This window comes from Oryza glaberrima, chromosome 6 (genome assembly GCF_000147395.1).
Source record: "Oryza glaberrima chromosome 6, OglaRS2, whole genome shotgun sequence".
Lineage (NCBI taxonomy): Eukaryota > Viridiplantae > Streptophyta > Magnoliopsida > Poales > Poaceae > Oryza > Oryza glaberrima.
Genome location: NC_068331.1, coordinates 2,688,104 through 2,715,574, shown reverse-complemented (window position 1 = coordinate 2,715,574; position 27,471 = coordinate 2,688,104). Strand labels below are relative to the sequence as shown.

The window sequence follows — 27,471 nt, the reverse complement described above, 5'->3', positions numbered from 1 at the left end:
GAAACTTGAAGCACGCAAGATGCTCTCTGTAAACGAATCATTATACAAGTGAGAAGAAATCTGATAATGGAAAACTGATGATGGGGAAGTTGTCCAAACCTGCATTATACGTAATAGCTGCCATTTCAACCTGCAAATCCTTTTCAGATTTAACTGCGTTGGCGTGCGGAGCGGTGCGAGCAGAGAAGACCGGAGGAATTTTGTCATCACTTCGGAAAAAAAACGAGATGGTATATAGCTATTAGTGTATTGTTAATTAAGTATTAAGTATTTAAAATTTTAAAATAGATTAATATAATTTTTTAAATCAACTATCGTATAAAATATTTTCAGAAAAAATACACCGTTTAAAAATTCGAAAAGTGTGAGTTTTTTTACCGCATCAGCCGAACAGAGCCTGAGATTAGGCCTGAACGGATTTGTTGCTTACCTTTTGCCTTTTATATTGGGCCGAACGAGGCGGCCCGTACGGCCCACAAATCGGCCCGTGCGAATGGCGGTTGGCCTCGTGCTTGATTGGTCTTTTCGATCTCCGCGTGTTCTGCTTGGTTTAGTACCACCTCGGTTGTCTAGCGAGATGTGCAGGAGGGGCGCGGGTATAAAGAGGGGAGGTGGGCGAACGGGAGGAGGCATCTTTGCGCTTGGGGCAATGACGCAGCTAGTGAGGTAATACCGAGGCGCGTCAATTGCTGGTTGAAAACTATTTCCAAACCCCCTCTTTGGCCCTTCCGGGCCACTGAGAATTTCTGGAAGGGTTCCTTCTCTTCGGAGAGGGTAAAGCCCTACAAATCAAATTGAAGCTTCCAAATTATTACTCTCTCCGTATTTTGATAATGCTGTTGACTTTTTAACTAATATTTAACTATTTATTTTATTTAATTTTTTTTAAACATGAAAATGTTTAATTTTTTTTAAATATGAAAATATTTATATTGTGCTTAAAGAGTATTTGATGATAAATTAAGTCATAATAAAATAAATGTTAATTAGATAAAATTCTTAAATAAGACGAATGGTCAAATGTTAATCAAAAAGTTAATAGCATTATTCATTAAAATATGGAAGTCAAAATACGGAGTGATACATTAAAATTGGCACTTCCAAATTATAGATTCAAGTTTTGGCACTTCCAAATTATTTCGGTGTTTAGATTTAAGTTTTGGGGTATTATACAGCATGTAGTGTTTAGAAAAATTTATTAAATTTAATTAATTCATTATTAGCAAATTAATATTTAGTATTTAGATGAATATATTAAGTTTAATGGTTTAGACAAATTTATTAAATCTAATTAATTCGTCATTAGCAAATGTTCTTCTATTTAGATGAATTTATTAATTCTAATTAATCTATTATTAGCAAATATTTACTGTAGCATTCTATACGTGTGAACTAAATAGAACTAAAGAGGGGGTAAGTCAGTTTTCCCTTCGCCACAGGAATGTGTTGTTTCTCTGCTTTGCTATGCTACTATGCTTGGAACATGAAGCTACTATGCTTGGAACATGTAGCTCCTGGTGGTGTTGAAATTCGTGAATTCCTAGTAGTGGATTAATTGATTGTAATTATTACTATAACAAATGATTAATTAAGTTTTAATTATTATAAATTTAAAACAATAGATTTATACTCCTCCGTGCCATACCATAAGATTATTTTAAATTGACACTGATATTAAAAAGTGTGATTGGTTAAGAAGAGAAAATAGATGAAAAAAATGGTGGAGAGAAGTAGGTTGGTAAAGAAACAGCTAGACAGTCGCGAAATAGATGCATTTTAGAATAGAGGTAAGTATATGATATTTTAGCAGCTTCTGCTGCCGAGGAAGCTGCTGGAACCGAGCGATGGGTGCATCCATGTCACCCGTGATGCCTTCAGGTCAGTTTAACGCGGTGACCTGTTAAATTTTAAAATCCTCCAATCAGATCGACACGTATGATAGCATAGAAAACTAGGCTCTACGTCCTCTTTCCGTGAGAGTACTCCGCTTTAGTAGGAAAGCCTTGTTTACTTCCTAAATAAAAATTTTACACTATATCACATCGAATATTTGACACATGTATATAGTATTAAATATAGATAAAAAAACTAATTATATAGATTGTGTGTAAATTGTGAGACAAATCTTTTAAGCCTAATTGTTTCATAATTTGACAATGTGTCGGCGTGTCGCTACAGTAAACATTTGCTAATGATAAATTAATTAAGCTTAATAAATTCGTAAAACAGTTTATAGGCGGAATCTGTAATTTATTTTATTATTAGTCTACATTTAATATTTTAAATATGTATCCGTATATCCGATGTGATATGTCAATTTTATTTTTTTTTGTCTCGCCAACTAAACAGGGCTAAATAGGACATGAGGTGTTTTTTTTTTCTTTCGCTTGCATTTCAACTTAAAAAGATATGCTTTATTTCGCCGAAGGTACTTCCATCAATCCATGATTCCATCATATAATAATATGGTTGGTCAAATAAGCAAACCACTCGATCATAAAGAAGATTTAAGCCAAAAGACTTGACAGAGAGATGATTAAACCTCTCCATCCCCCCTTTGATTTATCGAGTTTCGACCTCTAATGTAATCCATGGCTGTGTGGGGTGGGTTGGGGCAGGCGGCGACGGTGGCGCAGCTGGTCGGCGCGGACGTCGGCGGGCTCATCTCCAGCATCATCCAAGCGGCAGCGACGGCTCGGCAGAACAAGAGGGAGTGCGACCAGCTCGCCCGCCGCGTCGTCATGATCGCCGACCTGCTGCCGCACCTGCAGGACGCGGAGGTGATGCGGCGGCCGGAGGTCCGGCGGCCGCTGGTGGAGCTCGGCGACACGCTCCTGGAGGCTCACGAGCTCGTGGCCTCCTGCCAAGGCCGGAGCGCGGCATATCGGTTCGTCATGGCGGGGCGCCTGGCTGACAGGTTCAGGGACGTGCAGAGCAAGATCGACTCCTACCTCATTGTCTTCCCTTTCATCGCCCACATCGACATCACCCGTCGCCTCGATCAGATCTACAGAATTCTTGCTCCAAACGATACGGCCGCAGCATCATCTTCTTCATCTGCAGGCAGCTCACAGTCGGATCAAATCTACAACATTCTTGTTTCAAATGATGCGACCGCAGCATCTTCTCCTTCATCTGCAGGCTCCCTGCAGTCACCAGATGTGCTGGTACCACAAGCTGTTTTTTTTACATCGATTGCGTTGAGATTAATTAGATACTAGTAATTCCTAAGTGAGAACACGAGCATTATCTGTGTAGGAGTTTGCACGGATTTCGCAAGGAGATGGAGGAGAGGAGTTCACCGTGAAGGAGCTCGTGGCGGCGACCAACAACTTCGCCAACGAGATCGGCAGAGGCAGCTGCGGCAGCGTGTACAAGGGAAGGCTTCGCGACGGGCGGGAGGTGGCAATCAAATCCTTGGTAAAGACATCACCGGACCATGGCCGGGAGGAATCTCTCATGAGGGAGCTCGCCATTCTCTCCCGTCTCCGCCATGACCACATCGTCCGCCTCCTTGGCTTCTGCGTGGTAAGGGAGAAGAAGAGGGAGAGCACGCTGCTGCTATCCTTCCGGAAGAAAAAGAAGAAGGCGGCGGAGAGGCAGGCTGGAGAGCTCCTTCTCGTCTACGATTACATGGAGAATGGCTCACTCGCCGATCAGCTGCATGGCCACCTGTCGTCGTCGTCGTCGTCGTCGCCGGTGATGGCGTCGTGGAAGATGCGCATCAAGATGCTGCTCGGCGTGTCGCGGGGCATCCAGTACCTGCACCACGGCGCCACCACGACGGCGATCATCCACGGGGACATCAAGCTGTCCAACATCCTCGTCGACTCGAGCTGGGTGCCGCATTTGACGGACTTCGGCGCGGCGGTGATCAACGGCATGGAGCGTCCGAGCACCGTCGTGCACGGCACGGCCGGATACATCGACCCGGAGTTGTACAGCACAATGAATCAGACGCGGAGCAGCGACGTGTACAGCTTCGGCGTCGTGATGCTGGAGATGCTCACGGGCAAGAGGCCAATTTTCATCGATCGGAAGGAGGAGGGCGAGGTCACCAACTTGGTAGCCTTTTCGCTTCCAATCATTGAAGACGGCGAGCTGGGGAGGTTGCTGGACAGGCGGCCGGCGGAGCCAACGGCGAGGCAGCTCGAGGCGTTGGAAATGGTGGCGCGGACGGCGGCGCGCTGCGTGCAGCTGCAGCGGAAGGAGCGACCGGCGATATCGGAAGTCGTGGCCATACTCGAGACTGCGCTTGATCTCCTCCTTCGCGATGGGTAGAGGTAGAGCGGTCGTCCGATACTCCGATGTGAATGTGAGTTCGTCCCACCATTTGCTGCATCCAAGTTCCAATCGTCAAACATAGCTTCAGTAAGATGCTTTTCAAGGAAGACATGTATGAATGTATGCTTCTTTAACTTGAGTTTCAGACGTCATGTAAAACGATATAAAGGAAATTTACCTGTTTCTCCTATTTTCATGGAGAAAAAAAATTGTATGTGAACGGTGAACCACACCCCTGACCCCCTGAAGCTTGCAAGCAAATTTCATTTTCAGACTAGTGTATAGAAGACATCTTACATACTTAAGGTAGAGGTAAAGGGTTCAGGATTCCAGCACGGATAGCCAATACGATTCCTATGAAAGGGACCGTATTCTGGCGCAAAAATGGCTGGAACATTGAAACCCGTTAATGAGTATAAATAGTTACATCATCTCTCTCAATCGTCATAGCATCTGGCCAATGACCCAGGCACACTAGATCTAAATACCTACGGTCAGCAACTGTAAGTAGTAAGCACAGTGTAGCATCATCCTTGTGGCCTAAATACGGTGTTTATGACCTCTTTCAGGTTGCTGCAGGGCAAAATCTCAAGTTCAAGGTTCAGCGGTCTGAGCAGCTTCTCTGAGGTTTTGGGAACGACGCATTTCTTGTATCCCAACTTCGCAATAGCTAGCACCCGCTTGTCCATTCTTGGCACCTGAGAGAAGATAATGAAGGATGCATTACAGCAGTAGTAAAACCGAATGGAAGATGGATTGGTTGGTTCCATTTGAGAAATGTTACTATCTTGGTGCACTTTCGATGGTGTAATGATATATATGTAATGATATATATATATATATATATATATGGGAAACAATCATCATGCCAGCAAACTGCAGCCAAATGGGTTGGTTGGTCTCATTTGTGAAATGTTGCTATCTTGATGCTCTAATTCCTAATGACAGGATATTGGCTGGAGGAATAAATTCCAAAAGGAAATTCAGATGTATGAAGTATGATCCCTTATCACTATTTAGAAAGCAAAACCTGGCAGCAGCAAATATAATCTGAACAAGCCTCAAAGTAATAAAGGTAAGTTCTTTTTTCCAAATTAAAACGTTTAACCTTCATTATTCCATACTAAACAGACCCAAACACTTTTCTTTCAGACTTGAATTGCCAGCAAAGAATATTCAGATCCAGTAGGTGATGACATGAAGGTGCAAACAAAGAATACTCGCATCAAATAAGTGATAGCATGAAGCAGAATGAAGATGTAAACTTACAGTTCTAAGTTCACCACCAAGGCCAACCTCTCCGATAAACGCAATATCATTTGGTATAGGATATTCTAAGAAACTGAAGACAAGGATAAAAAAGTTTGATTAAAACAAGCAAAAGATATCAAAATATGAACGGAAAGGGACCTGCTTTATATAGAGCAAAGAACCACATGGTCATAGAACCATATGCTTCATTAAATTGCTCCAGTATTCAGGCAATTTATTCGGTAATTTTAATTACCCGGTATAACTATTCCCAAAGAAATTCAGCAAATGGCCATAAAGATTTAGTGAGGACAACAGGAAGATAAGGTGATTATGACTTGGTGGAAAATCTACTTAAAAGTTTATCTAAATTCCATGTGCCCCATACCAGACAATACAAAAAAGGTCACAAGGAAGCCTTATACCCCCTCTGGTCATTAATACATGACATTGGGTATACTAATGTCATGTATTAATGACTGGGAGGGAGTACTTTAGTAAGCAAAACTATACCCTCACCAGTTTTGGCCTCCCTAAAATAATAAAACACAAAAGATATTACCTGCTGCAAATTGAAGCTGCTATTGCCAGATCTCCTGCAGTTTCTGTCAACATGAAACCACTGACAACATTTAGAAAAACAGCCTGCAAGGTGAACAGAAAATGTTAGCATAACTTGTCAAGATCGAACAGTTTCCATCAATGTTACAATAAGCATATGACGACAGTCTATTGTTTGTCTCAGAACTAACACTGTTAACTTTACATTTAGAGGGCACTGCACAATATAATTAGTAAGAGCTAACGATAAAGATTGATGGTCTTACATTATCCTGAAGTTTTAGACCTGCTTGCTTCATAAGAACCTGCATTACGAATAGAAGGTATTATTTTAGATACATAAAGTTCGATAAACTAACCATTTCCATCAGTTGTAATGTCAAATTACACCTCGTATGTTCTCGAACAAGATAATGCATTAACTGGCAAGTTGTAACTTGATTAGGGTAAAAAAAGCCAGAAATAAACAAAAATATATCATCTTAGGGGATATGCTTTTTGTAAACAGAATAATATTGCTGTAGTTCTTGATATGCTTAACCTAACATATTACATTTAGAGAGTGGTGAAGTCCAAAACAACTTACATTTGGAATCGGTGGGAGTACTAGCATGTTCTTAAATATGGTACTTACACTGAAGTTGATAAAAACAATCATGACCAGGCCCACTTGAAATTAAGTGTTAGAACAATCTCGCCGGGAAGTGTTAGAACAATCTAACATGCTTAAAAAAATGTAGATTGGCATTATTATGCATCTCTAACACCATAAAGTTAGTCCAAACATGCATCCCACTAGATTGAGTCCTGCAAAGCTGTCCATCCAGCTGGGTGCTATCCAAAGTTCAGGTTAAAAAAAATCTGACATAGGCACCACATATGGGGGCAGGTCATTTTATTACTTGGAAGTATGTACGGGAGCACTTAAACACTTACTGAGATTATAATATCAGCCCTATTTCTCGGTATACCAACAACTTCTCCATTGCGAGGAGAACCTGAAACACACAATGCCTGCAAAATAGCAGAAATTTCATGTCATAGAAGAAGCACCATGGTTAAACTGCAGTAGGGAAAAAAGTACTAAAGAAAGGTGAAAATGTTTTTAAAGCAGTAGCACGTTACTAAAGGGGATTTCAGAAACAAATTATATTTCCATATTTCTCGGATGCATTATACAGAATGCATGAACAATACAAACCAACTGTCAAGACAGCCTAAAATAGAGCAAAGTACAGAGTTATGAACAAGCTTGCGATATGATATCACTGTGTAAGAGGTTGCTAAGTTGCTCGTACAACATTTACAAAGCAATGAGCTTAGTCCATAAAACTAATTTCTAAATCTTTCCATGTATTTTACAAATAGAGCCCCGAAAGCCAGAAGATGGATGTTATTGATAAACAACATATTTCATTAAAATGGTAAGCTCAAGGCAATATGATAATAAGAGAATAATATATGTGGTAGGAGAAAAATAATTTAGCAAACTCAAAAGGACACTGACAATCATAGTGTACCTGAACTTCAATAGCAAATGTCCTGGATCCATCCAAAACAACAGCCACAGCAAGTCCAGCTAGTATTTCAGAATCCGAATCATGTTCAGTTAAGAACATCTCGGTTGGATTCAGAACAGGTTGTAGACCATATCCTGACATTTCAAATACACCAAGCTGAAAAAACAAACGTAAACCTGCTTTAGGGCCAGTTTAAAGTTGATGTGCTGTTCTTCCATATGGAATCTAGTTAGCTATGTGACTGCTAATTCTAATAAGATTTTTATTTTCCCACTCAAATATGCTTTTAACTAACTGTTAAATCAAGAAGTGGAAAAGGCGCCTTATACAGTACTAACTTATTAAATGAAAGTTCAGAAACAAATTAGAAGATGTAGCTGTTACTATCCCGAAATATTTTCCAAAATCAAACTATTGCAACCACGTAAAAGAGATTTATTTCTTGTGTTTTGCTTTATTCCAAGGTATTCCATGTAATAGTAATACTAACAAGATAACATATACCGATATATAAAGTTTTTGGTCTGATACTCTGATATAAGGACAGCTACGAGGAGAAGAATTAAACCTTTTACATGGTTTGTCTAGAGAACCACACTTTTGATGATTACAGCACTGTTAGAGGAAAAATGCTAACAATGGCTTGTCTAGAGAAGATTAAATCTTATTGGTCACATTAATCCGAATATGAAGCATTCACATCTTATCATTATTTTTTTAGATAATGGATATTAGCATCTTGGCACTAACAAGACAAGTCCACAACAGAAACTTTTATATACTAAAGAAATATATTCCACATAAATATAAGACTACACTTACCTCGTCTGTTGAACCAAAACGATTTTTCACTGATCGCAACAACCGATGAGATAAGCATCTCTCTCCCTGAAATACAAGCACCAAACTTTCTATTAGGCTTTTCAACCTAGAACATGCCAACTCATAAGAAATAATTAAACAACAATAAACAGCATGTTAAGGGGAACTTGCAACCTATCACAAATTTACATGTTTACCATCTCACGGGTTTAAATAATTACAGGTGAGGTTCCAGGCCTAGAATTAAAGGCTCATTTAGTTTCCAGGAGAACTTGCAAAAGTATTGAAAGATACAAAGAGCCAATGCAAGCAGGTCCAGCCAAGGCCATGGGCTAATTCTCTCCGTCTCTGCAGAAAACAAATATTACTTTCTAGTTTCTGAGATGAAGGTGGCACATACATGAGGCTACATGAATCGAATCACTAATTTCTTCTCAACCAGGCACCCAGGAAGGAAATATACGACATTCAAAGACATCACAAAAGGATTGGTTACAAGTGTAACACAGTATTTGTTATATAATCTACAACAGGCTATAAAAATTTTGATACACTCCAGTATTCCTAATCTATAAGGAAAACTGTGTTTGATGGGGTAATTTACCAACCTCCATATATAAAACAACATCTACAATGTGCTCTAACAAACGGGGACCAGCAATATCACCAGTTTTTGTAACATGTCCAATCTGAAAAAGGAAAATGGAAGGGAAAGAAAAGGTTATTGATGAAGACAACAGAACAAAGACACAGATTCATCAAGGAATAGGACGTACCATACAAAACAATAAACTTCTTGCACATTAGGAAACTTACCAGGATAACAGGAATATTTGTCAATTTTGCAAATCTTAACAGCGCAGAGGTGCATTCCTTCACCTATTGTCCACAAAAGAAAGGCAGACATTTCAACAAGTAGAAATGTGAATGTGCGCATTTTCCAGTAGCACAGAAGCAATATCCACTTCATGAAATCAGGACATCTGCGACTCGAATTAGATATGCAATATGTAGCTCATAAATTAAAATGTTAGTAGATGCAACGCTAAGACTCTAAAAACTAGTTATTTAAGGTGAAGTGAACATTTAGATATAGCAAAAGGGAAAAAAAGAAAAAGGGAATATAAATGGCATTCAAGGCAAACCCATGATTCATATAAATTAGAAAGATTGACTCATGATAGAATACCGAAAACACAACCTTCGGTTTGAATTGCAAGGGTTCATATTGATCATTCGCATACAGTAACCCAGACACAATAATAATCAGCAGATGCGTAAAGGGTTCGTATTGACGGGCAAGGGAGAAGAGGGGGCTATTACAGACTCTTGTTTATTTATTTTCTTGATGAAAAATAGATACCAAACTGTACGAATATAGACACTATGACTTGACCTTTAACCCAAACAACTACCACAAACAGCGACATATGAGTACTGTTAACATGCAGTACCAACGGCCCTACGGAGGCAGGGCAGACAGGACTCAGGTCGCTTGGGTCCTGGTCTTAGTCCTGGGACTAAAAAGCACATGAAGATATGCCGATTTGACCACAGAAATTCAAACTCAGCCCAATATAAGCAAGGCCGACCCAGGGTTTAGCCTATGGCTGCATTCACCCCTGCATGGAATTAGATTGCTGTCTATATATATGCCCCCTAATGGACTGCAATTGACAGATATAATATAAACAAAATTAGAAAAGAGTTTATACAGGTTAAACATGACATGCCATGGCAGGCATGCCTACAGATAATCAGGATTCAGGAACCTATCAGATGAAGTAGCATAGGCACCTGAGTCATATTCCCAGCACTTCCAGCAAATCCTCTTAGATAAACTGTCTGAATTGAATCAATAATGAGTGCCCTAGGAGATAATGGTTGGATTTTGTCCAAGATATCCTGTGGAACAAGAATGTTGAAACAATTTGTCAGCGTAATCTGGTTGTTGATTATTACTCTGGTTGCTTAGGTTTCCTCTAGGATAGAAATGTTTTGACTTGGTTAAATGGTATAATAAAAGTCAGAGATCACATAAGCTTGGTGTCTAAACCATAGGTCGCATGTACTATATCCATGGAAGCATTTAGAATCCAGGCCCAAATTTCTTTAAAAGCCACTACTGCAGAACATGGTGATATCAGATTTGTCATGTCCATCAACCTGGTAATAAAGCCTCGGGACACTGGGCCATTAACAGGAAGATCAACACCCAGACGCAATATCAACAGATGTACACAAAGTATAGAAGAACCATCCCCGACATACATGAAGTAGTAGAGAGAAATTTAGCTGAATTTCAAACTACATTAACCAAGCAGAGCAAGCCTGCCTTTATGACACAATGAGATCGGAGCGTATCATTTAATTGTACTCGGTGCCTCTGGAGAGTAATCTTAGCGGTTGATATTGAATATAAAGAACAATGTTTAATGAAGAGCAGATTGGTAGAGTATAATGGGCAGATCAGCTGATCAACCGCAAACCTGCCTGAGCAAGTCCAGTTTTACCAGACCAAAATGATCCGCTCACCCAGCCCCAGAAAGCTATTGATCTGCTCTTTTCCAGTCCAACCGCTGGGGTGGGAAGGGTTAAATAACACTTAACAGCAGTTCTTACAATGTTAAATTTTCCTTGAAGATATGAAATTTGAACTATCATCATGCACCAATCATTTAATAGATCTGAAGCTACTGTGAAACCATAAAATGGAAATTTCCAAAGCTAATTTATTTGCGTCATATGAGATCCTTGCATATAAGTGGATGAGCAAAGAGGATACAACAAATTTTAGCACTTGAGAACATTAAAGTCACACTCAACTTATTATTAGAACAGCAGGTTATGAGAAATTCTCTGAATTTGAAACTTAGTTTATATGTTCACATCCTTTAAAAAAGCCATTATAAAACAAACAAATAATAAATCTTTAATGCACATAATTAGTGCCAGCCAAATAATGTTACCTCGATATCTGTACTAGAATACAAGTACAAATTTCTAGACTTGATACTCATCCGATCAGCCCTGTTTCCAATTTGCTCAATGCTCTGGGGACAAAATTACATGTGTATCAAACAATGCTCTCGAAATAAGTATCAGACCTAAGATCATTATTAAATATTAAAGGTTATCATAAGATTTTCAGTAGATATGCCCATGAATCTGCCAACAAGAAACCGAAACAGTTGACACTTGAGAATGCACAAACGGTAGAGATGGAACAAGGCAGTAACCAACCTCCTCGCCAGACACATATACGACAGCAGAAGACTCCCCAGCACCAATATTCTCGGACATGATAGAAGCAAGCTATACAGGAAAAAGAAGCAGAAAGAGATGTAACTGTACAATTCCAAAAGTTAAAATTAGGTACTGAAAATAACAAGGTTAAAACTCAGCATGTAATTAAGTAGGTAGATAAAGTATTAAAATTCCAAATTTGTGTGATAAGTAAATTATGATGGCTTGGAAACACCTGAAGAAAAAGGTAGATCAACTAACAATGAATAGCCAAATGCGTGTGTTTACCTGTAATATCAATGAACTTTTTCCTACACCTGGATCCCCACCTACTAGAATCAAGGACCCTGCAAAATTATGTAACAACTCATGGTATACAGTAGGTAGCATGTATCCCATTGATAGCATGTAGTAACAAAAAGATCCGTGTGGACCATGTGACATGTTACATGTACATTTCTCAAACTTGATAAACATAACCCAGAAGTAGAATGGTACGACATGAAAAGAAAACTTACAGAAATAGAGTCACAACAAAATGGTGAGGTACAAGTTAAAGATTTATCTGAAACTCAGCCATAATTATTTCGGTGTATGAACTCTGCTATAATTGGTATTTCACCATGTTACATGTTCAAAAGAAATGATAAGAACGTTAAAAACAAGTAAAACATATAGAGCAGAAGATGTGGGTTCAAACATCAAAGCCAATTCAAGAAATTAGCTATGCATTCACTGTGAGGAATGTATAGTTCATTTCAGAGTCAGTTTCAAAAGGCAAAAGAACATATAACCATAACACTTTAAGTACCATTTAAATGCTGTCATATTTACCGATATATATGATTGTCATGTGAAATTCAAAAGCGTTGATAAATTGTAAAATCCATGTCAGGGTATGGAATTTATACAAATATGACATGTGAGCCTACAGCCCTATACACAGTTACGACTTTCTTCTCAAGCTGTACCATGAAAGTTCATACTTCAGAGTTATGTTTTACCAGGAACAACCCCACCCCCAAGCACTCGAGCAATCTCCATTCCGAAGTTCCCGGACCTACAAGTAAGATAGATCCATGAACATCATCAGCCAATAATGGAAAGAACTAACGCATGGAGAATAAAATTGTAGAGTGCATTCATGTTTTCGCAAATAAAAATCATATATTTGACACACTTACTAGTAATGTACAAGAGTTTGGAGACAGAACTAAAGAAGATGCATATATTCAAATTTTTCGCACACTTGCATGATTTAATATGAAGAAATAACAGTGTTGATGGTGAGAGATGTTACAGCGGTATTCGCCACTCGGACTGATCAACTCCCTTGGTCACTTGCTGAAGGCTCTGGGGCACCATCTCCTTGCTCTTCTGCGGAATCCACGACCGGAAGGCATGGTGTGACCCCACGGAGGCACCAGGATCAGAGCCCGGGACGTACTTGGTCAGGGTCCCCATCGCCTCACAGTGGCGGCACGTGCCCCACCACTGCGAGAAGCCCTCCCCGCAGTTGCCGCACACGTACGAGGCCCTCTCCTTCCCCGCCTTGCCGCGGGCCTTCCCCACGGCGGCCACCGACGACCACCTCGCCTCGTCCTTCACCCCAGCGCTCCTCCTCCTCCCCACCGTGGACCTCTCCTCGTCGGGGCCGGGCGGCGGCGGCTGGGAGTAAGGCGGGTGCTCCTTCATGACGATGCGGCCGGTCACGGCGTCGAACACGCCCCAAGCCTCGCCCTCCGCGGAGGCCTCCGAGTCGGACGCGGCGGCGGCTGCCGCCGGTGGGGCGAGGCTGTCGGTCAGCGGGTCGTAGGAGGCCCATCCGGCGGCGTCGCCGGGGGAGGAAGAGGAGAGGAAGCGGGTGAGGAGCGGGGGCGGCGGGGGGAGGAGGCGAGGGTGTGGGCGGCGGAGGAGGCGGAGGAGGGAGGAAGGCGAGGGGAGCATCGCGGCGGCGGAGGGGTGGGGCATGGGGTGGAAGGGTTGGAGAGGGAGGGGGCAATGGGCGGAATTCGAGAGGGTTTTGGAGGGTTTTGCGGGGAAGGGAGGGAGCACGCCGGCGCGGGAAGGGGAAGGGGAAAGGGCGCGCCGGGACGCCGACGACGGCGTGTAGCAATTTTAGGGCCCGTTTAAAATGTCATGTTTATTAGATTCTACTAAAATTTGAAAACAAAGAAAGGCTTCAAAACTATTGTTTGATAGTCACGTATGAAAGAAGTAGGAATTCAAAAACATGGAAAAAAGGAAATATGAATTATGTATATTTTTTTCTTCATAATTCCTCTACAATAGTCTATTTCATTGGAATTTCAAAGGAATCGGTAGAAATCAATCCTTTTCATTTGAACTGATATTGATAATTAGAAGTTCTCTAACAAGAATAACTCGATTTTTGCAATTGATTTTAATAGTTTAAGATGTTCTGTATCTGATTTCGCGGTTAAACGACGTGAATGAAACTCGGACCAAAAGTGCATTGTTTCCACTCAACAATACTCCCTCCGTTTCACAATGTAAGTCATTTTAGCATTTCCCACATTCATATTGATATTAGTGAATCTAGACATATATATCTATTAGATTCATTAACATCAATATGAATATAGGAAATGCTATAATGACTTACATTGTGGAACGGGGGAAGTATATTATCTGGGTCTGAAGGCCCTTAACGGGATAGCAGCTGCTACAGCCTACGGGCTCGTTACATCTGGGCCAGAACGGGATTTAGCTTCGAATTTTTTCATTTTTAATATTTTTTAAATATTTACATAAATAATCTATTGGTAAAAAGATTTACAAAAATAGACCCTGCCGCTCTAGTGGAGGGTACCCGCCGTCTGCACATTTTGCGGGCGAAATGCAAATTTCGCAGCAGGAAAGAAGCATGTGGCTAGCTGTTTTGCATATGGGCCCCTTGCCGCCGTGGCAAGGGGCCCAGCAACCAAATGCTTTTTTTCCTGCTATGTTGATAATAATTAAAGAATTATTTATTGGTGCCGAAAGTTAGCACATGGTGGGTACGCCTGATTGGCGCCGAAAGTAAGATTGCGCCGAAAGTTAGCACATGGTGGGTACGCCTGATTGGCGCCAAAAGTAAGATTGGACGTATGTGGGCCATGGTGGGTCAGTCATTCCACAGTCGTATCGCACGTGAATAAAGGAGGCTGCATCGGTGCGGCAGAAAGTACTCGTGCATGCGCCGAAAGGTATTGTGCTTTCGTAAAAAGTAACAGCGAAGTTTAGGGATGTGAAACCCAAATAACAACAACTTATTCATAATACAAGCATATAGTACTAGCATGTAAAGTAAATAAATAAAGAGAAGTCTGCTCTACTGGCCCTGCCCCGCACTGCGACCACGCTTGGTCCTCCGGGCATGTGCTCGCACGTGGTCCTGGGAGTACGTGAAACAATCCGATGGCACAACACGGGTAGCACGAGTGTCTGGCGGCGGAGTAGAGGGCGGCTGGTCCTACGTCTGCACCGGTGGCGCGCCTCCCAGCTGTGAGGGCTCGATGACGTCCTCTGTCGAGACCTGGAAGTTGGAGTCGCTGATGTCGAAGAGCAAGGCAGAAGCCAACCCATACTCCGACGAGGTCCCGGCATGGTCCAGTGGTGGACCCCGACTCGACGTGCCGGCTGCCTGTGACGAAGTCCCAGCGTATCGCTAGAACTGCGTATAGTGCGAGGCCGACGTAGCTGCCTGAGACGCTGACCCTGCAGCCTGGGAGAAGTGGGCGGCCTATGTCGTATCGAACTGGGCAAAACCTACACATCGACAACGAGACGCTTGTAAGCTGAGACATAAATTGCATGTAAATTGATTGTCGATATAGTGTTGTTTTTTTAAGTACTTGTGGGGGGCACAACAGGAGGCGTACTCGTGGAAGGCGGGGTGGTGAACAGTGCACGAAACCCTGAAGCAATCGGATCAATCGGTTCACACATGTGCGAGGCATGTAAAAAAAACCTTAAATATACTTACTTCCGTGGGGAGGGGGAGTCGGTCTAGGAACATGCGCAGCTGGACGAGGACCAGTCAGTCGGGGTGGCCGCTGTGGTGCTACGTCTGCCTGAGCAACATCGTCAGCACGACAGGTGAGCAGTCCGAGAACCGAGAGCGCTGAGTCCACTATCCGCGTGTACGTCATCAGGTGCTCCTCTACGGGTACTCCAATCCCCGGGCCTAAATGTTGGATCGTCGTTGAAGCGTCAACGACGATCCTGTTGCAGGCGACGACCTGCACGGTTAATTTGTTCGTAAATATTCGTAAAATTTGACCAAGAGAAAGGAATAGAAGAGAATGGAATGGTGCGATGCAGGGTACTCACAGCACGAGCGAAGTCCTGGTCGCGGTGCCTGGGTAGAGGTCTCTAGTGCTCGCAGCGTGGGCTTGTTGCTCCACGGGAGGGAAGGTGACCCTAGTACGGGTGCGTGGCTGGTACCAGCGTAGGTAGGCCTGGTACACCTCCTCGGTGTGTGGCTCCCCCTCGTGGTCCACGACTTCCTCGGTTGCGAGCAACCAGTCCTCAACAAAAGGCCCCAACTTGGCGGGCCAATCGCCAATTGACTGCTGACCCTTGCACGAGTACGTGCGAATTAATGTATCATATTAGTGTGAATCGACAGATGAAACACATTATTATGGAGAGGTAGATTTTAATGCAACAAATCAAAGCGTAGTGAAAGCTCTTACCAGTGAACGGCAGCTGGGACGCTCGTCGGAAACGGTACTGGAAAGAACTGACGGAAGCTGAACTGCTGCATCACGCGGTAAGGGCGTGAGGTTTAATGCAGATGTCGAAGACCATCGGAACCGTAGTCATCCAGTACGCCTGGTCCTCTGGTGCGTTGACCTCTTCCACAGAAGTCTCATTCACTTCAGCACTTGGTCCCTTGCCATCATCCATGTTCATCTTCACACTTGGATCCTTTGGGTGAACAAACGGAACTATAGCTAGAGGCCATCCGTGCTGCAATGCATTCTCCACATACCATCTCCACATTCGAGAGTTTTGAACTGGCATTAGTTCCCAATAAAAACCCTCAGTTGCCCGACTTACTATAACATTGATTGTTATGTCACTTGTATGTAGATCAACTCTCAAGCCTCTCATCAACCATCCTTTTATAAAAGGTACACTCCTCTCAGCCGGTCTATCAATTCCCCTTGGTGTTACAATAAATTATGACAGATCTATCCCAGTCGGCCCGTAACGGACGTTTCCTGGGCCATGGTAAACTTGAAATATATGTTTGTTGGACATATCTGTCAACGAAATAACTAGATCATTCTTTCGTGTAATAAACGCCTACAACGTAATATCTTGTTATGTATGCTAATGTAATGGTACTCAACAACATTTAAAACTACAAAGACTACAGATCTACATATTTACCTATATCTAATATCTTGTTATGTATGCCTAAGTAATGCTACTCTACAACATTTAAAACTACAAATCTACGTAGTTACCTATATCTAACAATAGCAGTTCTACATTAATCCAACTAAAACCCTAGATAATATAATACATTTATTCAAACAAAGTTTTAAAAAATACACACTACTTAACTAAATAGTCACATATAGGATCTATAAATATTACCTAAAATCGGATCTCAAACCATGAGGGCTTCGCCTCTTCTTCTCTTCTCCTCCCCTCTCCCCCCCCCCCCCCCCCCCCCCCCTATAAGGGTAGAGGTGAGAAGAAATAAGGAGGGAGTGCAGGGCGGCAGGCCGAAGGGGGCCGTCTGCAAAATGGTCAGCCCGCGCTTGCTTTTTTGCATGCAGGCCCCTAGGCGGCAAGGGTGCTAGCTGCAGCCGTCTCTCCTCCGTCAAAAAAAGCTTCTTCAGCTCCCGACCTCGTCTTCAGCTCCGATCGCTCGCCGCGGCAGATCCCGCCGCCAAGAAAGACGCCGGCGGACGGAGCGGGAGCGACGACCTCGCCGGGCCGCACGCACGCCCGCATGCACCACCACCTGCTGAAATCCCTGCGTCATCTCGCCGTGGTGCTAGGTACGTGGCTGGCGCTCGCTCTCGCCGACTCTCCGTGCGTGTGTGCAGTGCAGGCGAGAAAGATCGGTGGGAGACCACGCAGATAGCCCGGATGCTCTCAGGTTGGGGGAATGAGGATTCCCTGGGTTTCTTCAGATTGTGGATCTCTTCCCCTCCTCGGCTCACCCGATCCCCTCGCGCCGCATGCGCACGAAGCCCTTGCGTGATTGGCGACGCCTCTCCTCCCTCCTCCTCCGTCCATCCCGGATTTTCCCCTCCTCTGGCCTTTGAACCTTCAAATGTGCCACCGCGTGGATCAGGCCATAAGCAAACTTGCTTAGAAATGCAACGTGTCCTGTAAGAAAATGGAATGCTCTTAGTTAGAATGGTGACCCTTTGTCAGTTCTAAGTCTTCATGTTCCACTTCAATTAGTTGGAATGACAATTCATTGTCGTCAATCGAAGGCTTCAAGTCCCAATTTCAATTTATGGTTGTAAACTTGGAGTATTAGTTTATGGTGTATCAGCATTGAACAAAGTTATGTGCAGTTTGAAAAGAGGGCAATCGATCCATAATTTGTCTTGCATATTATCTTCCCATTTGTTTCATTAAAAACCCGGTATTTGAAAAAGCCAAGCATGAAGCCGAGAATTAGCTCTTTCATTGATGATGGTCGACGTAATAGCTCCTTTCTCTAACCAAGTAGACAGGAAAGGAAGAGTATGCACATTGGTACTCAAGGATGTCCTTAGAAAACCCTCTTTGCCAGTCAGTCTAGTTTCTCATGTAGGTGGGTATTCAACTCTTTCACTCCCCCTTTCTTCCTAGTGAGATCTTTTGACCGGGTTGAAAGTTACCTTTCTCCTTTTAGTCAGCCTTTCCCTATTTTACTCCTCTATTTAGTAAGCCTTCCCCTATATAAAAATAGCTTACAAACTGTAGGAAGGCCATCCTTTTACTAGTTCCATTTTCCCTTTTACATGTGTCAACTTTTTATTAGGCTTCTCTGCAGCTAATACAGGAAAATTACTTCAGTTTCTACTCAGCATTCTTGTGTGATAATGGCGTCAGCAGCAATCTACAGCCTTTTCATCATTAACAAATCTGGCGGCCTTATATACTACAAGGTATTGTTTACTGTACTCCTGTTTCTCTTCGTTCTTTCGGAGCTGGACTCTGAACACCTTGCACATCTCATTTGTCCAGGACTATGGCTCAGCAGGTAGGACGGACACCAATGACAGTCTACGCTTGGCAAGTCTTTGGCATTCCATGCATGCTATCTCCCAGCAGCTGTCCCCTACACATGGCTGCGAAGGCATTGACCTTCTACAAGCCCACAACTTTGATCTCCATTGCTTCCAGTCCCTCACAGGTCTTTATCATCCTCCTCAGTTGTAAATTTTCATGATAAATCTGATCCGGATGCTTATAGCTGCAAAGTTCTTAGTATTATTGGGTTGGAAGTCAATTATTACAGTTTGTCGTTTTTTTTCTATAAGTATGCATCATATCTCTAATCTTTCACAAAGTTACTCTTTAGTTGTTCCGATTTCTGAATGTTGTGGAGATAGTGACATGAATTATAAGCACATAATCATGGGCTTGTATCTTGCGGTTGCTAAGCATAGTCTGAGTGTGATTTACAGGATTTGCATTTGCTGAAATAATGTTTCTGTACTTGTGGCTTGGCAGTTGGGTACTTGGGGCCTGTTCCTTAAAGTGGGCAGCATTCTCAGTTGTATGCATTGTGAGCATTATCACTCTCACTCGTAGCTTGCTTGATGGACAAAATATATTAAACTAACAAACTAACAAACTAACAATAGCACACTCCTATAAATGGCAGTTTGGACGAGTTACATTGATATATATGTTCAAGCCATGCCAAGACTTTAGTTCGTGGGAAGTATAAATAATGACGAAACAAGTTTGGCCAATCTAATTGAATTTAGTGCTTGATTCTGGTGGGTATTGTGTTTTCTAGTTTCTAGCCATTTTTCAGCAGCAAGATCTTAGAGTTCTGTCATTTCAGAATTCTCGAAAACTTCGGTACAAGGGAGTTAGTGTGTGAGATATTAGTATTAATTTGATACTTCAATAATAAGTATGGCTTATGGAGCCGGATTGCAATGTTTACTGAACTTTAGTGTGAATGTCTGGCAGAAGTGAGATATTTCTTGATCCATACTAGGTGCAGATATATACTGCAAAAAGACAATGAAAGCATTGGGATATGTTGTCTGCTCAGTATATCTTTTTCTGTGCTAAACATTTTAATTGGAATGTTGGAGAACATACTTTCTTGACTATATTGTGCCTTTTGATCTTTAAGTAGGCCCCGGTACATCTCTAGAGTTAGTTGTCCAGTTATACTTTATTTGGTGACTGAAAGGAATGTTGCTAAATTGGTTCAATTGTAAACATAGTGACCCACCTCTGTTTCATGGGGCAGGTGTTTTTCCGAATTGTTGATTGTTAGACCAAAAAAAAATCAGTGTCCTTTTGTGGTTTGCACTTGCCTGCTGCTGATCTGTATGATTGCTTCTGTTTCACCAGGGACAAAGTTTTTTGCTGTATGCGAAACTGGTGCTCAAAATATCGAGACACTACTGAAAGTCATATACGAGCTCTACACGGATTTTGTTCTGAAAAATCCATTCTACGAGATGGAGATGCCAATTCGTTGTGAGCTTTTTGATCTCAACCTGGCTCAGGTCATTCAGAAGGACCGCGTCACACTTCTGGGTCGATGAATCATTTAGAAAACATGATGCACCATGTCTTTGTAATTTTTCGGATTCCTGCACTGCCTTTGGATTTGCTCAGCCACAAACCAAAGTATTCTTTCGTATGTGTTGCTGATAATTAATGATATGAACATCATGATGTATTGCTCACTTACTCATCTGTAAATCTCTTATAAGGTGCTGGATCGTAGCATTTTGCAGACAGAACTGTTTAGACTCTGAATTGTTCAGCCTGAATTCCCAATCCTCCGTGTCTGAAATTTGGTTACGCGCTGTGGAATTGTGGATGTATTGGCATTGTAATTTTGTTCTGGTGTGGTTAATTTTCTAGGAGTAATAACCAAAACTATTACTCCATCCATTCCAAAATATAAATATTTTTAGTATGGTGACAAGTCAAACATTTTTAACTTTGACTATTAATAGCAAAAGAATAAACAAGATCAATCACATAAAATTAATGTCACTAGATTTATCATTAAACAAACTATCATAATATGCAACTCATTTTATTTAAAACATATTACTTTTATAGATATTGTTGGTCAATGTAGCATCTCGGAGATCATGCTAGAGTCCAAAAATCCAATCAACCGTGGAAGTCTGCGATGACCGTGCATATCAATAGCGAGTACTCCCTCCGTCCCAGAATATAAGAAGTTTAGGGTTGGACACGGTTATTAAGAAAGTAGGTAGATGTGAGTATTAGAGGGTTGTAATTGGATGAATAGTGGAGGTAGGTGGGAAAAGTGAATGGTAGAGGGTTGTGATTGGTTGAGAAGACAATGTTGGTGGAAAAGTTGTTATATTTTGAGACAAATCCTCAGGGCTAAAAGTTGTTATATTTTGGGACGGAGGGAGTAACTATCAGTATGTGAAATTTTCATGTGTTGGTGTTGACATGTTGTATGCAATTTACTCAAAGTTATAGCAGTCAGGGTTCTCCAAACTGTTTTAGGTGCGGTTACCACCACCTCACAGTTTGACGAGTCAAGGTTCCCCAAATCGTTTTAGGCGCGGTTACCACCATCTCACGCGGTTGAATGGTTATCGCAAGGTATATCAAGCTACCATACGTGATAACCGTATAGTTTTGTAAACCCCGCTAGCATTATTATTTTGTTACCGTAATCCGCAAGAGCCCTGTTTTGAATTTTATTTTCATTCAAATTCCGCTGCTTCCGGTTTAAATCTTATCCAAATTCCGGTGTGGAGTTTTAAACCGGTCAATTGCTTCTCAATTTATCATTGTTTAACTTTTTTCTTATCCGATTTTCGGTTCGGACGAGAGCTCTATTGTCGTATCAGCAGGAGAAGGGAGCAGGGAGAACGCCGCCGCCGCCGCCGCCGCACCGGCGCTGTGCCGACGAGATGAGCCTCTCCCACCACCTCCCCCCGCCGCCGGGAGACCCCTACTACGTGTACGCGCCGCACCCCTACCCAGATCCGCAGCGGCAGGGGGTCCTCACGCTCTTCGTCGCCGGCCTCCCTGACGACGTGAAGCCCCGGGAGATCCACAACCTCTTCTCCAGCCGCCCCGGCTTCGACCACTGCCTCCTCGAGTACACCGGCCGCGGGAACCAGGTCCCCCCTTCCCCTGTCTCACTTCAATCTCAAGCTTCAGCTGTCGAAACCCTCGGCATCGTGGCTGTAGAAGTAGAACCCTTCGGTTCATCTAGAAATTGGTAGTATTTGATTTTGTAGTGGATCACAATCCAGGTTTCTGTTTGCCCCGATGCTATTCCTGAATTCTGGTTCTTGTGCTGCAGGTGGTGGCCTTCGTGTCATTCGTTAATCATCAGGCGGCTCTTTCGGCAATGTCTGCTTTAAATGTGAGTTATGATGTTGAACATCTTATGGAAGAACCAATTTCCACCATCCTTTGCTGCGTGACCTGGAATCCTTTCCCTCTTGTATCTTTTCAACTTCATATTTGTTAAAGTATGTAATCCCTGGCGTCAAGTATCCCGACCACAGGGAGTACTCTGTAAGCCTTACAGCTTCATAATTATAGTACTAACAAAGTGAAGCTGGTATTCTTCACTTCTTCAGTATTGTTAAGACCTTCTTTTTGCCTGGTAGAGTTAGGGCCTGTTTGGCATAGCTCCAGCTCTAGCTCTACCCCTCCTGGAGCTGTAGCTCAGCCAAACAGTTTCAGCTCCACCAAAACTGGGAGTAGAGTTGGGTGGAGCTCTCTCACAAAATGTACTGGAGCTGTGGAGCTGGGTTTTGGCAGCTCCACAACTCCACTCCAGACTCAACTCCTGAAGTTATATTTAGGAGTTGGAGCTGTACCAAACAGGCCCTTACTCAGTGTGCTAATGCTGAATTTAGACAAACCATCATCTCTAGTTTGCTTCGTTATTTCATACTACCTCTGTTTCAGGTTATAAGACTTTCTAGCATTGCTCACATTCATATATATGTTAATGAATCAAGACATATATGTGTGCCTAGATTCATTAACATCAATATGAATGTGGGCAATGCTAGAAAGTTTTATAACCTGAAACGGAGGAAGTATTATATAAACATGACATGTGAACTAAATTAATTAGAAGTTTGAAGATTGAAGTGTACATATCCATGACTTCAGCATATGTATTACATGTTAGAAATTTAAGCTTACCGATGAGGTGGAAAATGGAATGTTCGTATAACATATTGTTAATTGTAGAAGGTGCCTAATTCACATCCATAGGTTGAAATTTGATGCTGACATAATGTATGCATAACTCTCTGATATTCTCTTTCTCCATGCAAATTGTAAGACAAAATTAATCTTGCTTTGTTACATGGAACTTACCAACCCTGCATTTACATAAATATTAACTAAAAGAATTTCCATGTGTTACCTTTACTCGTACTGCAGTTCCGTGCACCTCCTGACTTGTATATTTTCAATTTCTAACTTACTAGCTGCATTTATTTAGGGCTGTTGGCTTCTTATCAATCTAACCGATCAAATATTTGTCCATTTCAGGGGACTGTATTTGATCCAGATACTGGAGACCGTTTGCACATTGAGCTAGCTAAATCGAGTTCACGTAAACGTCATGGAGGTGTAATTTAGACACTAGCACTAATTTTCTTATTCCTATCAGAATTCTTCGTGCACTTAGCTCTGCCTCATGTTAATATGTTATTGGACATCGTTCTATTTACACAATTGCAATTTCATGCTAGATGGTGGGGTTTATAGAGTTGTTGACAAACGACTTAAGAGAAAAGAAAGAGCTGCTGACCATGAGAATGCTGGTGATGGAGGTAATGATGATGATGCATGGGGCGAGGATGATAATGGTGGTAATGATGGTAATGGTCATTCTCTTACACTTGGATGTTATCCATAACCATCACACTGTCACTTGTCTTTTGTTAGATGGACTTATATGACATATGTGGTGCAACGCTTTAATTTGATGCTAAAATGTTACTTTGGTAAGACCATCAAATTAATATGAAAACTGATAATGAGCTTTTGTTTGTCCTTGTCTTTTATTTTTGTCTTGTTACATCCCATTTTTATTTCTCAGGGCACAGTTTCAATTTGGATTTTGGACAAACATTTTGATTGTAGATGACTCGAGAGCAACATATTACCTTTATAAAGATTTGTTTTCCCAAATTGAATACATTCTGTGACTAAAAAGAGTTAGCGTGCTTATATCAAATTTAGATTTTGCATTAGACGTGTGTCTTGTGCTGAAGTATTAACTTTTGCATAGATGTGTAGCTAAAAATAGCACAGTATAGATATAGTTTTCAAGGTTTAATAAAACAGATTATAAAACTCATTGTGCATTTAAGTTGACACCAAACATTCAGGAGATGGTGGATCCGATGAGCCATTGGACACAGAAAATGATGATTCCGACGAAAAGAATGAATTACCTGCAGAACGGAGGTTGAAATTCACTTCACATCATACTTAGCTGGATATAATGTATATGTTTTACTTTAGCATATCATTCTAGTAAAAACTATAGGACATTGCTGATGTGCTTCCTTATTGTTAGTGGTTGTCATTGATGACTGGTGCTTCCTTTCGTGCACAGTAGTGGTCAACCAGGGCTTAAGCAGCATAGGGGGCAATCTCTTTCAGATGTGAGTTTCCTGTCACAATTTCGCTTCATCACACTTTTAGTTTACGACATTGTTATGTACACTGCTGTTAGCAATTGTGCATGAGTTTATAGCTTGAGTCAATGTTCTCTGCAGCATATGCTTGTGTATAAGCACATACTCTGTTTTGTGTTATAGTTATTACTTATTAGAACAGGTCTGCCAATCAAACTAGTCTTGCAATGCAGATTTATGCATGCCAGCATGAACTATCTAGCAGTTATATTTGTTTATTAACCAACCTGAGAAATGTTGGATCTTTGCAGACTGGCTTATTTCAAACTTGTGTTTCTTATTTTGAATACCCATGTCATAGAGTATGCACAGTGGCAGCTCTTGGGCTCAGTTAGAGGGGTCACACCACCCCTGTGCAAATATTCCTTGAAATGCTTTAGTCTGCATACGAATTATGATTTTGTTTGTGCAGGATCAACCAGACAAATTGTCAAGTGATATTCCACCTTGTTCTACTTTATTTGTTGCAAATTTGGGTCACTCATGCACAGAGGAAGAGCTAAAGGAAGTTTTATCTAAGTATGTTTCCTGAATTCTGCTAGTGTGCTTGCTAAAATGGAATGTTCGATGAAGAAACCATTGCTTATTATTTTTTTTAAGAAGTGCCATTGCTTATTATTGACAGGCAACCTGGATTTCATTTGCTTAAAATGCGCCGTCGTGGTGGAATGCCAGTAGCTTTTGCTGATTTTACGGTATACCTACCTTTATTGTTTTTAATTAGTAATCATGCCTGCTCTTATGAGATGCTCTAGCTTCCCTGTGTAGTGTTCATATAATGGACCAGTTAACTAGAGTAAATACATATATATGGTTTTCTTGCTCTATTTTTCCCCTCATTGTTTTTTCAGCTGTGTGTTTGACACGTTTTGTTCACAACTTCACATTATCGTTGGAGATTGACATCCACAAGTCCATGTCGAGATATCACTGTTCACCACCAAAATAACTAGTATGATGACCGTATTTAACTTTATTTACGGGCAGCTTATGAGCAAATGCTGGCTAGCTCTGTCCAGTTAATGCTGACAACTTTGCAATTGTTAAGATATATGACAAATTAGGCCAAAATGGAGGCTCTATTACATTACGAAGAACCATAATCTAGAGGGCTGAAAATAAAAATCATGAAAGTTTGTTTAGTAATTTGAACCACTGATGGAACGGAAGACCCCACTTTTTTAAATCAGTTTTGACTACCTGCTAATACATGATAATGAAATTTCTGAAGATCATGTAGTATGGCCAAATGTTTTTTTTACCCTAAATAAATGAAGAGAAACTTGCAATATGCAGGATATCGAGTCCTCTACGGCTGCTATGGATGCTCTACAGGGCACTGTGCTAGCTTCTTCTGACGCTGATGGCTTGCAGATTGAGTATCCTTACTGTCCAACACGGCACTTGCTTTTTAGTGCATCGTTTTTGCTCATTTCTTTTGTTTATCGTATATCCATATACTCCATCCTGCATTGCACTATTGTTTCTCTCCTTTTGGTCTGAGCAGATTTGACCTTCGCAGCGTTCGTTTATAATGTTTACCTTGCTGGGTTAGACTTAGGCCTAAGTTGGCTCATTTTGCATTTCTCGTGAAGCAATAAGCACCTGTTGATGTTGACAACCCAACAACACAAGTTTTTACATTGCGATGCTAAGCCGTCGATGAAGTTAGAACTATTGTTTATATAGATGTGTTCGTAGTGAGAAACTTAGGCTGTGTTCTTCCCCTAGTTTTTCCAACTCACCTCTCTCGTTTTCTGCGCGCACACTTTTCAAATTGCTAAATGGTGTGTTTTTTTGCAAAAAATTTCTATACGAAAGTTTTTAAAAAAATCATATTAATCCATTTTTTTTTAAAAAATAGTTAATATTTAATTAATCATGCAATAATACGCCAGCCTAGTTGGTTACTTGTGATATATTATGTACTTCAACCCAGCAATTTGTGTTATCTGGGAAGTGGAAGCCACGCTTAAGTCATAACTGCAGTACATCACTGTTAAAAGGATCCTTGTTTCCTTTAACTCCAGCTGCAGGTACGCAAGGTCAAAAATGAGGAAAAGCTAGCTCACTAGCTACTTGTTCTACATCAGCAGTGAGCACTGACCACCGGGGATCGAACATGAAGGTATATCATTTGCCATTTGGCATCCCATGCCAGCACATGTAATCGCCAGGCTGTAGCTGTGCTCTTTAATTGAATTCTAAGAATATAGATCTGGGCAATCAAACACTTTGTCACAGAGTAGTTGGATCGTTTAATTTGGTTTCGCTCTCGTTCAGAAACTTCTCTGTCAGAGTCGGATCGTTAATTGTACTTCTTGTTTCTGAAACTTTCCGGAGACAACCAGGCGGCTAACCGGCTCTATCAACAATCAATTTGATGTGTGTGCTCTTCTTTGTGCATATTGAACAATTAATTTGATGTGCTCTTCTTGCCGCCATCTTTTGACCTCGTTGCAATGCTGTCTGCTACCAGTTCAAACAGAATTCAAACTTGGAATTTTGGAGTTGTATATTGAAAAGTAGCCAAGGCTTTCCACCTGCCTTACATTTTTAAGTCAACCCTACGTTACATTTTTAAGTCACTGATGTGTAGATCCATAGCATTATAGGTGGGTTCGTGGGTATGTCCGATTGATAGCATAGTGACTTTCAGCCCCATCATTTGACATAGTGGAGAAAAAAGCGAAACTAACATATTTGCAAATGAAAATAATTTGTAAAATAAAACTTTTATATATGTGTTGTTAACGATAAAAAAAACATAGGTTGAAAAATAAACTACAATAAAAAAAATCCTAAAATCAACTTTAAATTTAACTTTGAAAATTTAAATTCTGTACGATAATCATAAGCATAAGCGAGCGTAAGGAAAAAAAAAAATGCTGTTC

At 41.4% G+C, this 27,471-nt stretch overlaps 4 protein-coding genes and 1 non-coding gene across 13 annotated transcripts; 4 read left to right on the top strand and 1 right to left on the bottom strand.

The window, feature by feature from the left end:
• The first annotated feature begins 631 nt into the window (after positions 1-631).
• On the top strand, positions 632-782 carry LOC127778182 (U4 spliceosomal RNA). The gene has a single exon (XR_008018449.1). It is a non-coding gene; the product is annotated as a U4 spliceosomal RNA (small nuclear RNA).
• A 1,707-nt stretch (positions 783-2,489) lies between these two features.
• On the top strand, positions 2,490-4,527 carry LOC127776808 (putative serine/threonine-protein kinase-like protein CCR3). The gene is made up of 2 exons (XM_052303357.1): positions 2,490-3,167; positions 3,259-4,527. Exons 1-2 carry the CDS (start codon positions 2,592-2,594, stop codon positions 4,279-4,281), a joined length of 1,599 nt encoding a protein of 532 aa, XP_052159317.1. The 5' UTR covers positions 2,490-2,591; the 3' UTR covers positions 4,282-4,527.
• Positions 4,511-13,787, bottom strand: LOC127776807 (uncharacterized). The gene is made up of 15 exons (XM_052303356.1): positions 12,985-13,787; positions 12,689-12,744; positions 11,973-12,031; positions 11,682-11,753; positions 11,408-11,491; positions 10,236-10,343; positions 9,255-9,317; positions 9,047-9,127; positions 8,439-8,504; positions 7,617-7,772; positions 7,033-7,110; positions 6,363-6,401; positions 6,098-6,180; positions 5,554-5,626; positions 4,511-4,982 (listed from the first exon to the last, which is right to left on the bottom strand). The coding sequence occupies exons 1-15, from the start codon at positions 13,653-13,655 to the stop codon at positions 4,812-4,814; spliced, it is 1,860 nt and encodes a 619-aa protein (XP_052159316.1). The 5' UTR covers positions 13,656-13,787; the 3' UTR covers positions 4,511-4,811.
• Positions 13,788-17,423: 3,636 nt separating this feature from the next.
• On the top strand, positions 17,424-20,681 carry LOC127775442 (uncharacterized). Of its 4 annotated transcripts, none has more exons than XM_052301685.1 (4): positions 17,424-17,707; positions 18,723-18,814; positions 18,894-19,062; positions 20,247-20,681. In XM_052301685.1, the coding sequence occupies exons 1-4, from the start codon at positions 17,659-17,661 to the stop codon at positions 20,441-20,443; spliced, it is 507 nt and encodes a 168-aa protein (XP_052157645.1). In that variant the 5' UTR covers positions 17,424-17,658; the 3' UTR covers positions 20,444-20,681. The 4 variants fall into 4 exon arrangements, with proteins under 4 accessions (XP_052157645.1, XP_052157648.1, XP_052157646.1 ...); XM_052301688.1 differs by having other exon boundaries at positions 18,709-18,814; XM_052301686.1 differs by having other exon boundaries at positions 18,700-18,814.
• A 1,001-nt stretch (positions 20,682-21,682) lies between these two features.
• Positions 21,683-27,021, top strand: LOC127776855 (uncharacterized). Of its 6 annotated transcripts, none has more exons than XM_052303417.1 (10): positions 21,683-22,021; positions 22,207-22,269; positions 23,421-23,499; positions 23,624-23,752; positions 24,248-24,344; positions 24,499-24,544; positions 24,990-25,096; positions 25,203-25,272; positions 25,874-25,956; positions 26,614-27,021. In XM_052303417.1, the coding sequence occupies exons 1-10, from the start codon at positions 21,809-21,811 to the stop codon at positions 26,642-26,644; spliced, it is 918 nt and encodes a 305-aa protein (XP_052159377.1). In that variant the 5' UTR covers positions 21,683-21,808; the 3' UTR covers positions 26,645-27,021. The 6 variants fall into 6 exon arrangements, with proteins under 6 accessions (XP_052159377.1, XP_052159382.1, XP_052159376.1 ...); XM_052303422.1 differs by having other exon boundaries at positions 21,684-22,021; positions 24,269-24,344; XM_052303416.1 differs by having other exon boundaries at positions 21,684-22,021; positions 24,496-24,544.
• The last annotated feature ends 450 nt before the right edge of the window (positions 27,022-27,471 follow it).

Bases quoted from the DNA above. Each gene is read 5' to 3' on its own strand.
- LOC127775442 (XM_052301685.1), top strand. From the start codon at position 17,659: ATGCACCACCACCTGCTGAAATCCCTGCGTCATCTCGCCGTGGTGCTA. The intron at 17,708-18,722 runs GTACGTGGCTGG...AAATTACTTCAG, and splicing joins TCATCTCGCCGTGGTGCTAG to TTTCTACTCAGCATTCTTGT. The intron at 18,815-18,893 runs GTATTGTTTACT...TCATTTGTCCAG, and splicing joins GCGGCCTTATATACTACAAG to GACTATGGCTCAGCAGGTAG.
- LOC127776807 (XM_052303356.1), bottom strand. From the start codon at position 13,655: ATGCCCCACCCCTCCGCCGCCGCGATGCTCCCCTCGCCTTCCTCCCTC. The intron at 12,032-12,688 runs GTAAAACATAAC...ATAATTTTGCAG, and splicing joins TGGGGGTGGGGTTGTTCCTG to GGTCCTTGATTCTAGTAGGT. The intron at 9,318-10,235 runs GTGCCTATGCTA...TGTGGACAATAG, and splicing joins GTGCTGGGAATATGACTCAG to GTGAAGGAATGCACCTCTGC.
- LOC127776808 (XM_052303357.1), top strand. From the start codon at position 2,592: ATGGCTGTGTGGGGTGGGTTGGGGCAGGCGGCGACGGTGGCGCAGCTG. The intron at 3,168-3,258 runs GTACCACAAGCT...TTATCTGTGTAG, and splicing joins TGCAGTCACCAGATGTGCTG to GAGTTTGCACGGATTTCGCA.
- LOC127776855 (XM_052303416.1), top strand. From the start codon at position 21,809: ATGAGCCTCTCCCACCACCTCCCCCCGCCGCCGGGAGACCCCTACTAC. The intron at 24,545-24,989 runs GTGAGTTTCCTG...TTGTTTGTGCAG, and splicing joins GGGGGCAATCTCTTTCAGAT to GATCAACCAGACAAATTGTC. The intron at 25,957-26,613 runs GTATCCTTACTG...CTCCAGCTGCAG, and splicing joins GCTGATGGCTTGCAGATTGA to GTACGCAAGGTCAAAAATGA.